At 41.2% G+C, this 13,213-nt stretch overlaps 1 protein-coding gene across 2 annotated transcripts in view; it reads right to left on the reverse strand.

The window, feature by feature from the left end:
- Window positions 1–2,466: 2,466 nt before the first annotated feature.
- Window positions 2,467–13,213, reverse strand: part of mctp2a (multiple C2 domains, transmembrane 2a) — a 43,216-nt gene continuing 32,469 nt past the window's right edge. For both annotated transcript variants that reach the window (XM_088006279.1, XM_088006278.1), the window contains exons 20-23: window positions 7,812–7,921; window positions 7,476–7,585; window positions 6,316–6,413; window positions 2,467–3,304 (exon numbers count right to left, since the gene is read on the reverse strand). In XM_088006279.1, coding sequence (XP_087862405.1) covers window positions 3,245–3,304; window positions 6,316–6,413; window positions 7,476–7,585; window positions 7,812–7,921 — 378 coding nt within the window. In that variant the 3' untranslated portion in view covers window positions 2,467–3,244. The remainder of the gene's footprint in view (window positions 3,305–6,315; window positions 6,414–7,475; window positions 7,586–7,811; window positions 7,922–13,213) is intronic.

The raw sequence follows: 13,213 nt of genomic DNA on the forward strand, positions 1-13,213 counted from the left end.
TGTATGGGTCCTTGCACACAGCCTGCCTGTGGTGCTGCCTGAAGGACTGCCATGGAAACAAGGAGTGTGACAGGCTCCGGGGGGATCTGCCACAGCTGCAGGCACTTCCTTTCTGACAGCCTGATGAAGACATCACTGCCACACCATGCACAACAACAACAACTACTGGAAGAAAAAAATACGATCAAACAATGTTAACTGCTGTGTGGCTGAAATGTTCATTAGCGGGCTTGTAAAACATCCAGGGATTCCTCTCCTCCCTCCTCCCACCACAGTTGAGGACCATATTGAACAGTGACTTCCTCTAGTGAGATTTCTAAGCAACTGTCCCAGGAGAAAATAAACGGACAAATAATTCCTTAAATATGATTACGCCACGTCGAAGAGGGATTTATACGTGTGTTTGTGTGTGGAATGTATGTGCGTTGGTATCGTAACTGTGCACTCGCGCGTGAAAAGTCAAATCAACAATTGTTGAAACCCTGTCAGAGTCTTGTCTATATTCCACTGAATATGAATGATACAGGAAACATCCAAGAGCATAACCTCAGTGTCACGGATTGAGAGATGTGACAACTTGGAGGGAGGTAAATGTGGTCCCACAGGAACTCCCGTAATGTCATTCACAGAACTGGCTTCAATAACATATATATGCATGTATACCAATGACATTTCAAAATAAAACTGCAGTGACTAAAATGTTTTAAATGAAATGGTAAAGTAGTTGGAACTGCATTTTAAACAACAGCTTTTTATACATTAAACCAAGAATATTATTTTTGAAGACTAACAGTGATTTAATTTGTGTATTGTGAAAAGTCCTTGAAAATATACCAGAAGATGACAACATAAGTAAATACAAAATTTTGTTTTTAATTGATAATCTTATTTATTAAGTGGAAAAGACTTACTAACACCAACAGGGCTCTTCATGAAAAGTTATTGCCCCCTAAACCGAATAACTTGTTGTGCCACTCTTGGAGAAAAAAAAAAAGATAAAATTTGGGAAACATGGCAATTAATTTTTTACATTACAGTACATTGTTCCTGGGAAAGTTTGCCACTGTTGCATGTTTTTTTGTTTTGTTCCCATAATACTACAATGATATAATGGATCTCATTGTGGTTCCTGGAGTCTCAAGCCTCCAGAAGCAGAAAACTTTCACTTTAAATGAATGAAAACATAATTTGTCTATTAGTTAATGTAACTAAAAGCCAAACCAGGGACAGACTTTACAACATAGTTTAGGGCATAGATGTTGAAGTGCACCTTTTTTTTTAATTTCGGGAGTCTTGTTAGAACTGGAGAGCTTGATTATATAGTTGTTTGTTGATATGTCAATTAAAAGTACCCGGGGAGTCTTGCTTAATTGGTTTTACCTCTTGGGGACACTTCATTGCGTCCTGTGAGTGCTTGTACTGTTGTACCCACCCCCTCCTTCCTTTCAGCACAGCCTATACCACCACCACCCTCCACCCCCACAAGACCCAAAGGAGCCAAGAATGTTGGAGGTTTTCAGCCTATGTGTGTATGTGTGGGGGGGGGGGGGGGGGGGGATTTAGCTCCTCAGAAGCTCAGGGTCACCTCCACACCCTCTCACTTTGAAACGGACCCCTGGTGGCAGCTCCTGGGAGATCCCAGTGATGTCTCTATCAGCCTGTCAAAAGAGATAGCCCGGGGCTCCACCAGGTCCCCCTGAGCCAATCAAACCCCTCACAAAGCACAGATGGATGCTCTTTCACCAGCATGCTGCTCCTGAGGAGGGGTCACCCGGCCACGCTGCTCAGTCAGCCAATCAGAACTCCCATTGCAGGGGCCCATTCCTTAGCTCAACTTCAATTATGACAAAGTAAATTTTAAGTGCATTTGTTTTTCCAGATTGGGCTGCGTGCACTTTACCTAGTTAAATAGGCTTTGGCTGCTGAATGTCAGAACAATGAAATTTTGGCTCCAGCTATTCTCCAAAAATGCGAATGTCAATAAGTGGCTGAAATTTTTTTTTAAACGTTTGCTATACATGCAAGAAAACCCTGACGGACCGCATCCGTCATACTCTGGAAAACCATTGCGGGAAGACTGATGGAAAAACCGAACACATCTGTGTGTACGAGTAACCATTAGACCAGGCCAGGTGATTTTAGTGGAAATATAAAGCACTAAGTGCTGAGGATGGAGAGAGAGAGAGAGAGAGTACTCTCTGCGAGATGAGCTCTTTCTCTCTCATCTGGACCCTGTTATTGTGAGAAGGCAACAAAGCGATGCATTAGGAACCACACTGGAGCCACACGGCTTTGATGTGAGCTCGGTAACCAAGGCACAGCGGTGGTCGGCGTGTGAGCTCAGTTTCAATGGCTGTGTTGTGTAATCAGATGTGTTTATCGTGTATTCACGTAAAGAAGTGGTGTAATCCATCCTCGTTGGGATGGAGCTACTGGAGGAAAAAAGAACACAAGAAAAACAAAAGCTCAATTTGATCAAGATTCTTTATTTTCTCAATTTGACAGTGTAAACACGATACTTTCATATAAAGTTAACATAAATCATCAGAGAAACTCAAGTGCAGGTAACTGGAATTAATACATTCAGAACATAAATACATGTTTCTAAGATAAAGTGAGGAAAAGTGGCACCATTAAATTATACATGGAGAAACCATACCACAGATTGCACTATAAAACTCAGTATCCTTTTCTGAAATAAAACTGATTTTCTGTGATCATAAAATATAGCATTTCATTACATTAAACTGGTGAAGGATAAAAAAAAAAAAAAATAAGAAAAATAAAAACATGGCAGTCACTTGTTAAGGTTATATTGTCTTGAGGCAAGTTTTTCAGTTACACCAAAATAAGAAAAAAACAAGCCAACCCCGATGTCTTTCATTCCTGTTCTAAATTATTTTCAAAGATGAAGCTTGAGCCTTGCACAGCTCCCTTTTTCTTTACCTCCAAGCTTGTGATTGACAGCACCATGTGCTGCCCTGCTAGCTGCTGCAGTTCACAGCCCCTGTCAGGGGGGTGGCAAACACACAAGGCAGAGAGCGGCTGGCTGCCCCTCAGCAGCAGGGGGCAGCGTTGGGGTGGTGTGGCCGGGTATGCGGGGTCATGGGTTCAGCTGGCGCTGGAGCATTGTTGTCAGGTGGACTGCAACGTAACGCATTTAAAAAAAAAAAAGAAGAAAAGAAAAAAGAAGAGAGGAACAGAGAAAGGAAGACCAGCCTTTCATCCAGCATGTCCGTTGAGCTTACTTCTTCTTGCGTGGCTGGTTCTGTCCAGTGGGTGCTCTCAGCACACTGTACTGCACCTGTAAAAACAAACAGGAGTTTGGTCAGAGGCAGGTAATCCGAGCTCAGTGGAGCGCACGGTAATGGCTCCCCTGAGGAGAGCTGGTGCAGAGCAAAGCGAGGCAAGCTCGCCTGTAATGAATCATTTTTTAAACACAGGAGCAGAGGGGATTAATCACAGGGAGGAAGGATTTGAGAAGTCAAGGGTTCTATACCAGTGTATCCCCCCCTTCCTCACTCTGCACCAGAATCCCAATATTAGAAACAGCCTTCAACTGTTGAGATGACCTGCCAGGCCAGTGAGGGAAGGGAAACCTGCATAATCACACTTGGTAGGTTATGTCTACTAAGGAAAACTTTGTTCATGGTTGCTGTTGATTCTGATGAAAAGTTGCCAGCTGTCTACATCCAACTTTCTTCAAGACTTTGTAAGTCTCTGCAGTTTCTTTCTCGGGCTAAAGTCAGGGGTGCAGGTCATTTAGGGTCTCTGGTTTTGGTTTTCCAGGTTAACATGGAGCTGCCTTCTACAGGGCCCACCTGATAATCCTCACTGTAATGCATTGGTCAGACATTTTTCCTTAGGACTTTCACTTCCAACAGTTCAAGACTGTAAAATGCACAACAGTTGTAGACCATCACCATCACCATGATGCTTAGTAGTCGGTGTGATGTTTTTTTTTTCTTTTTTCTGAAATGCTGCTTGTTGTACACCAGATGTGATGACATAACATGCACACCTTCCAAAGTCCTTCACTTTTGCTTATTTCCCCAAAGGTCATTGAATTATCAAGATACTTTATTGCAAATATGATGTAGCCTTTGGGTTATTTCTGCTCAGAAGTGGTTTTGGCCTTTGAACATTCCCACACATATCAGGCCTTTATGTGATCCATGAAACTGAAGCAAAAACATGGTAAGTCACAGCTAACAGTTACAAAAGGAAATAACTATATATTTATCAATGGCCAGTTTAATATGAATAGCTAACTTTTCTCAGTTAAAATAAATCAGCATAAAAAAATAACCTTTTTTTTTCCCATTTTTCAGGTTTTCTTTCTTTCTCATACAGTACCATCAGTAAGTACTGTACCAGCCAAATGGTCCATGGAGCATAAGAGCCGCCACTAATCAAAACAGGGTGCGAGACAAACTCTTCAATAATGTAGTATACATAAAACTTAATTGACAGCTTTCTCAAATTTCAGCATGTGCACAAGTATCTCCTTAATTCCTCACAAAATTAAAAATACCAAACAATCAAAGCTCATGTGAAATGCTTGGCCTACAGGTTCAAAACAGCAGAAGGTTGGGATGAAGAGTCAACGATTGGGTACAGAATAAGATTACAAGTTGGTAAAGGACTGAATTGACCCCGAATGATTTTTTTCTCCTCTCTTTCTGCTACTAACGTATGTAGAATTGGAATTAATATCAAGTTTCACTCATTAGATCAACTATTTCAGTATGTACCATACTATTTTTCCTTAACTTTTGATACCGGAAAAGTAAGCATTGTTTTCCTTGTTCTAATTGCAACCACAATCCAAAGAAGACAAATCATATTATTTAACAGGAAAAAGAGGCCATTAGAATTTGAAAACCAGCTTTTGAAGTTCACTTTCCGAGCTCAAACAATACAGTGAATCTGTTAAATAAAAAAAGGTAAGAACTCTATGCTAATTAGCCGCTCTCCATTATTAGAACGAGAGATGGAATGTGGGAACAAAGTGACTGCCTCCTGCATCAGCACATGAAACTGTCCTCAGAACTGACAGATGCTTCTTATTTCCAGACAGACACGGCATTGTCAGAAGTCCCCGTTTGAGGCACACTTTGTAGATGTGCAAAGGCACTAATTGCCAAGTCACATTTGCAAGAAAGACAGGAGTCAATTTTCCATCTTTTTGCCGTTTTGTGTCCACACCTATCTGCAGATTGAAGTTCTAAGTCAACAAAAACAACACAAAAAAAATGTGGTGTATTGTTTGGATCTCCTGTGTATATGATGTTAAGATTATTTTTCACAGGACGTAATGAAACACACGCATGATGAATCTTAAGGGTGCTTTGTTTTTTATGATTGGAGCCATTTTCAAGATGTAGTTTCTCTTTTAAACCGGGCTAAAAAGTATTGTTTCCATGGGATTTGAAAGCGAGTCATTTTCAAAGCTCAAACGCCACATCCCAACGGGGGAAGAGGACATACAAAGGATTCCGAATCAAAATGCATTTGCCACCTTGTTTTGCCAACTCAGTCAGCCAAATCTCAAACAACACAGGCTTCCTCCAACATCACAGAGGAGTCAGCGCCGGCTTGCTGCAGGAGGACATCAAGGGTGCAGCTGAGAAACAGAGCAAGGTGAGAGTGCCTTGCCAGATTCAGGCTGTCAGGATTTCTTGCTCTGGTGAGCTACCTGCGAGATGAAGGCATTGTGTTGGCACTTCATTTCCTGCCTGCGGAAAATCCTCAGTCAGTGGACGGCAAGCAGCCTCGGCGACACTTATAACAAACCTGACAGCTCTTCTCGGATCTGAGATGTAAATGCAAATGACATATCAGCCGTGGCTAATATGTAATCACATATGGCACCCAGCAAGACGACCGGGGCTCACGAATATATTAATTGACTCCACCACCCTGAAGTGACTGAGGCCACGTCAGAGTTTCTGGGCTGACACAACAGTCGGAGTTGTCAGGAACTGCCTCTGCCTGCCTGCGCTCGGCCAATCGCCGGGTTTTGCGCCGCTTCAATCAAACGCGCAAAATTGCTAATAACGGACGAGGCTGCAGCCAGATAGCCGAGGAGAGAGATCTGAGCGCCTCCTCGTTCAGGCACGGCGGTGACCGAGGATGGGGAGTTGCACACTGAGGAATAATTGGGCCAGAGCTGCTTTAAAGGCGAGAGTCCATTAATAATCAAACAAAGCCAGAGGATATATCTCTGCAACACTTGGGAATTGCGGTACAGCAAATAATGCAGACATCTTCAGGGAATTCCATCCCTATCTGTATGTAAAATTGGACCCTTACCTTCTGAATATCAGAAGGCACCCTCTGGAGGAAATCCAGTATTTCATTACTGTCAATACAATATGGGTTGCGCAGTTTCTTGGTAAATTTGTTAATGCCTGTGAAAGTAAGCACAAATAAACACATTAATAAATAAAGGTGTCATAACAAGCAGTGCTGTTTCACATAGTTATACCCACTAGGGTTTTAATAATTATATTCTATGATGGTGATCCGTTTCAAATCAATGAAATTAAATGCAGATGAAACCAACAAAATACGTCATCAATAAAAGTTTGACTTGCAAAAACTTGGCAACTTCTCTTGCATTTTTGCTACAATCTCCTAACTTCTTGTGTATCTATACTTGTTTTGCAGATGGCTGCAGAGAAAAGAATATCTCCAGGGCCTTGTAATGGGACCATTATATTCACAGTTCAGTTCTGTAAGCACCTTAGCATACAGACAAAGAACCTAAGGACTTAAATATGTGCAAGCAACTTGAAAGACTTGCCTTGCAACCACAGAGATGGGGGTTAACTGGGGAGGCAGAGGAGAGTCTCAGATTGTGAGTTTTTGTGTTTGATATATATATATGTATTTTTTTTGGTATTGATTGTGTTGAAGGCAATGTGGAAGTACTGTGGTTGTGGGCTTATACAGCTGGAGGAGGAGAGCCTGGTGAGGGCAGTGTTACTGCCTGACCACTGAGACAACAGTGTGTTGCTGTATGACTACAGCAGATAATGAGAGGCTAGACTAGGAGCTTATGGACTGCCCAAGGACATCATGTATTATATACGGCTTGCTCTTCTCTGCCTTGGCTTTGTTTTCACACAAACCCTTGGTCATGCCTCTGCTGGGCTTTGCTGCATCAGCCCACACTGAGAAGAGCGAACCTCTGCAACTGTCTGATCTCTGTGCATCTGCAGAGGTGTAGACATGGCAGAGCTCCTAAATTACGGCACTTCGTAAATCAGACATTTTCAGTTGGAAGCAAACAGAAAAAGATAATCTGGGTAAATTTAAAATCTTCTTAGGATACAATGATTATAATATTGAATTGGTCTGCTTTTCCTTTATATTATTTTTTTATTAAACCGTGTGATTTCTAAAAAAAAAAAAATAATAATAATAATAATAATACAAAAGCAAAATCAAAACACAAAAAATGAACTTACCCCATACCAGAACAATATACCGTAGTGGGATTAAATACAACAGTGATGCAGTCACAAACAGCACCAGGCAAGTCAAGAACGACATGAACGGCACCGACCAATTGAAGATGCTGTAAAAGAAATGTTCCGTTTTCATTAATTGTAAGCCGTAATTATCAAGATGAATAGAACTAAACATTTGAAATCTACCACTTTGTGCATAATGAATACATGAGTTGGAGCTTTAAGTATCTGATTTTAATTACTGAAATAAATTAATGTTTCTTCTGTAATGTTCTAATTTATTCAGGTGAACATGAATCATCAAATAAATTGCTCCGTAAATGTGGCCATTACTTCTTGACTCGCTCCCCGATGTTGGCGATTTCCTCCAAAACATTCTGGACCACCAGCACCACTTCCTGCACCATATGTATTTTATCAATCAAACCCTTTTTTCCAGGTTCCTAAAAAATGACAGAAAAAAAAAGAAATGCACAGACACTGGTGAGGTGCATTGCATGTCAAACGTTGGGCAGAGTAGACAAAGACCAGCTTAGCCCTGCCATTGCCATCATGTGTAATTTATCTATTGAATGGCCCATAATGAGCAAACACTGTACATCTTTAGACTATGTTTTTGAAGATGAGACAGACTAGGCCCTCAGGAGCTGTTATCCTGGATGGGGTGAAAGATTTCAGCTTTTGTTAGCTGTGCACAATGGAGCTGTTGCACAAGTGCAGCACAATCAGGACTCCAGGGTAAGATGAAAAGTACACAAAATGGCCATATCCAATCAGGCAGACTAGATGACCAAGGCAAGGAAAGCAGGGGCCTCACAACTTCGGTGCGTTTTCATTCCAACAGCCTGCACGGGGGCAAGATGGAACATGTTTTAACAAATATGTCAGGTCTGCCTATCTAACTTAAGCCAACATTCCCTCAGCGTGAGAAAAAACACTCCAGCCTGCTTTGAGCAGTTAGATATACACTTATTTTCCTTTAAGAATGTTTTATGTGCATGAGCATATTTTTCTTTAAAAGCACTGATAAAACAAGTATTTTGAATCAGTAATTTTTTTTAGGGTCTTTGTCCAAATGTAATAAACACAATCACATCAAGCTGGGAAATAACGACAGCTATGAAGCCTTCCAGGGCAGAGGAGTGTGAGATAACACAAGGAACACAAGCTAAAGAGAGCTGAGAAACCTCACATCAAAAGGAGGAAATAATGACAAGAATGATGACAGGGAGAAGAGTGGGAGAGGGAGAGTGAGAGGGGAGGGATGAGAGTGCTGGGGAGGGCGCTCTAATGGACCCTAACAGGAGGCTTGAGGATGTCTATGTTTGTGTTACAAGTCAGCTGAAGCCGCAGCCTGTGTGCACTGACAGGGCCCAGACAGAATGCCTTTATCAGAGCTTCACGAGGCAGCCCTTGGGAACGCACTGTCTGCCAGCACTGAGAGATTCCCCACTGCTGGGCCCACTCTGCTCCACGAACGGTGCAGGAAGAGAGCAATTCCCACACTAGCGGAACCTCCCCCGCTGGGCTCTGATCTGGACAGACACTAAAGCCGCAGCGCTGTCCAAAAAAGGAAAAAACATCACAACTATGTTTTCTTCCAGATTAACATCTACTGGTCTCATCATGTTAAAATACAGACTGTGTTTCTGCATCTTGCTCTGCTCTCTGCTCTGTATCAAGAGGTAAAGTTGTTATCTGAGCTCTTCTGCAAGGCTGAAAAATGTTGTTAGTCTGACGTGCCTGATGCACCCCAAACAATATTTGTGATCCTCGTGTGAATTACAAATACAATACTTTAATTAAAGGCAATTTAACTGGCATCACATGAAAATTAAATCACTATGGCACAGCTGCAAAGCTGCCAAAACTTGGCTTTCTACTTAAACTTGCAGGCCAGGAAAGGAGAGTATTAATCAGCAGAGCAGCCAAGATGCTCATGATAACTCTTGAGGAACTGCAAAGATCCATGACTAAGCCAGAAGAAGCTGTTGACTTGACAACTATTAATCTTTACCGTCTACATATCTGGCCTTTGCTAAAGAGTGAAAGTCATTGTCACAAAAGCCACAAAAAGGTTTCTAGATTTTACAAACATGGTGAAGACAAACCCTAAAAGAAAGGGAAAATAAACTATGTAACCCTTCTTCTCCCACATCACAATTAAACTCTGCTTAGTGTTGAGCTACCCTTAGTTCAAAGTGTTCAAGTTTGTGGTGGCAGTGTGACAAAATATGGAAAGGTTCAAGGTGTAAAAATATCTTTTCTAGGCATTTTTAAACCCAGCTTGAAATACAACTTTGGCAAAAGAAATGCAAATTATTCTCCAATTATAAAAAAAAACTAAAAAAAACAAGCAAGTAGCTCTACTTTGAAACATGCATCCAGCAGCACCTGCGTTAAGATTCCCCAAATCAAGTACTACTTTAGGAACCAAAAATGTAAGTCCTTCCTACGTTGATCGTTAAATGGTATTCTTTGTTCCTTCATTTCTTTAAGGCATGTTACTGAGTTCAGAACCAAACAAAAAATACATAAGAGATCTCCCGCTTAAATAGAAAAGGATGAGTAAACTGGGGACGGACTAAATAAGCTCAAAATTTCCCCTGATTAAAAAACCTGAGCGAAATCACATTCTCATTTCAGATAAATTGTAAAAGCTTCCTTTTAAGGTGCGGTAATGGAGAACCAATTTGATCTCCTGCAGAAAGGTAAACACGGTCCTGCAGACATGTGTGCCGTTATCAAAGGCAGGAAATAAAAGCTCATTTAGCATAATTTTAATTAGAATGAAGTATGCCAAATTTGAATTCTCAGACTGAATATTTATCTTGTGACTCTTTCAGATGAAAATACGAGTTTGTGTAAATGAAAAACACCTGTGTTCAGAGTGATTTATCTCCTGGAGCTAAAATAAACCAAAGCATTTATGCTGCAGTAAGGCTTTAGCGTGTTGCTGCTCCCACGACGCATGCCGCAGATTATGGGCAGCGTGTCTCACGACTGCATTCAAGGAGACAAGAGCGGTGACAGTAGGGTGTAAAATGAGAGACGCAGCCCCGAAGCCCACTGGCACCCCCCTTGGCCACAATCCCAGCCCTCGTCCACCCCCTTAACTCCCACAGGCAAAGCTCTGAGACGGACTCAAACTCAGACCAGCACCGGCAGCCGGAGGGCAACAAAAAGGGGTCATTTCATCTCCTCTGCTAATTTCAGCTGGAGATCTATGGACTTGTTTTGGTTCTCTGTTTCTTTATGTTATGATTAAATATCGTCTATCTGCTCAATTTATACCCGAGGCCAAAGGGAAGTCACTTTGCCCACACATAATCTGTAAGCTGTCTCCTTCCCTGAGGACAGATTTGTTCACAGGCAGAAAATCTGCTCTGCATTATTCTGCTGTAACGCCGCCGTGGCTTTCGTCTCTCTTTAACGTCATGCCTTCACAAGCTTACTGCTCCAGCAGAGGTTTACATATCTCCTTCCTCAAGGGGGGGTAGAAACATATTTGAGTGGTAATCATAACCTTTTCAGAGGGAAAAACCTTTATTCATATGCTAGAGGAGAAACTAGGAAAGGAACGCAAGGCTTTGAAGTCATCAAATTTAACGCTGATCACTCTTTAACCCCAAATATTTTTTAAGAAGTCTTTGATAGGCCGTGTAAAGCTACACTGTTTGATCACTCTGAATGATATCACGTTCAAGTGACAGCAGGACCATAACAAGAATTTCAAATAAGCCACTTTAAATTAAAGCTGACAGCTTAAAACAAACATGGGTGAGTGCTTAATTAGTAAATGAAAGAAGATATTTCATTTCCAGGAAGTGTGAAAGGGCTTAGGAGGCTCATGGAAAAGCTTTCAAAAAGCTTTAAGAGGCATGGGTTGAGTTTGCAAACATGTGGCACAAGGAGACCCATGAAGCAAACGCACTGCCATTTCTTACATGTGAAAAAAAAACAAATCCTCCATTATGCACTGAAGTTTCGAGGTATGTGGAAGCATGATATTAAATTCTGTGAATCAAGGTAATCCTTGCCTATTTAGTATTCATAAAACCCTGCATTTCCTTGTCCCTGCTGTTTGCTTAAGCACCGGTTTTCCTTTTGCAGATAGAAAGTGTGGCTTTACACCGCACAGACATATCACGCAAGTTTCATCTACAAATTAGCTCATTCCTTTCAGACAGGATTTGGTGGATATGCCTGAGTTTTTTTTTCTCTTTTTAAAGAAATCTGGCTCTTCTGTAGCCTCTGGTCATCTGCAGTAGAATATATTGAGCGCATTATGGATATGAATCCTGGGCCTAGACACACAGAACAAGGGGTCAACGCTTGGAGGCTCAGTGTTAGTTCCACACTTCATTGCCATAAAACAATAATGCGGATTCCTGTTAACTCCCCCCCGCCCCCATTCTTTAGCAAAAACAGCGGGATGAGTATAATTGAATGTTGTGTGCTGTGGGAAGTATAATTTTCAGGCTACTTAAAGATTTCCTGTTTTGTTTTTCAAGAGACACTAGAGAGTTGGAGTCAAAATCAAGAGGGGCAAAGTATTAGTCACTGTTGGATCCCCATTTTTGTTAATATGTCCTGTAAAAACTTGCTATACTAACTTGTATACAGAGCCAACCTCTGCTGGAAATACTGAGTCCAAGTCTTTTAAGTTATGTCTCTATAGTCTGACTCTTAATTATATTATGTTTGGACTTTTTAAATTCACTTCGAATAATTAATGGAGCACACTGTTTGATAACTAGGATCAATTAAAATGTATGTGTGACTGAACTGAAATGATTTTTCTTGTAAAGTGCCTTGAGATGACATTTATTGTGAACTGGCTCTATATAAATAAACTGAATTGAATTTACTTTGACTGGGTCACATGAATATGCTTTGATCTAAACCATGCCATTGTACGTATAGCTGCATCTTCAGGGTTGATTCCCTGCTACGAGGTGAACCTCTGCACCAGAGAACCTGCTTAGTTGTGCAGGTTTGCTGTACTTCCTACAAACCGTGCTGCAAACTGCAAATGGGCCTGCAGCTTTCTTGACAGTAGCTTTCTTTTTGCCTCCATTCTACAAAGGTCAGAGTTTTGAAGTGCACGATTAATAATTGTTCTGTTAACTGATTCTCCAACCTAAGGTGTGGATCTCTGCAACTCCTCCAAAGTTTCAAGGACCTCTTGGGTGCTTCCCTAAGTAATACTCACCTTGGCATGCTTCCTTATTGTGTAATCCTTTCCCTTTGCCAGATGTTAGATTGGACAACACTTGAAACATTGTTTTACAACCTAACTTCACCACAACCTTACCCTTAACCCACCGAATGGGTTCTCTGATGTGATCCTGTTGGTTCCCTAATGCTTTCCAATAAACTCCTGAGATCCCACAGAACAGCTGGATTTACATAGAGTATAAATAACACACAAGTGGATCCGTTTGGCCATTTGGGTTACATCTACCTCAGTGCAACTGGAGTTTATTTGAGGGTATCAGAGTACAAATGTTGTATGTAAATGCTGCAATAAACTTATGGTCAATTTGTAAAACCATGCACCACTTCCTTCCATTTCACAATTTTGAGCAACTTTGTGTCAGTCCATCATATAAAATTCTGACCAACTTAAGGGTCACCACAATCATGCTCTCGTTATTGTGCTTGAGTTTGCCATTGATGTTCATAAACATCTATTGTGTATATTTTCTTTCAAAATCTTCTGGTAATAAGTT

Source organism: Poecilia mexicana, unplaced genomic scaffold (genome assembly GCF_051168715.1).
Source record: "Poecilia mexicana isolate PSO_F unplaced genomic scaffold, ASM5116871v1 scaffold_6, whole genome shotgun sequence".
NCBI classification, from domain to species: domain Eukaryota; kingdom Metazoa; phylum Chordata; class Actinopteri; order Cyprinodontiformes; family Poeciliidae; genus Poecilia; species Poecilia mexicana.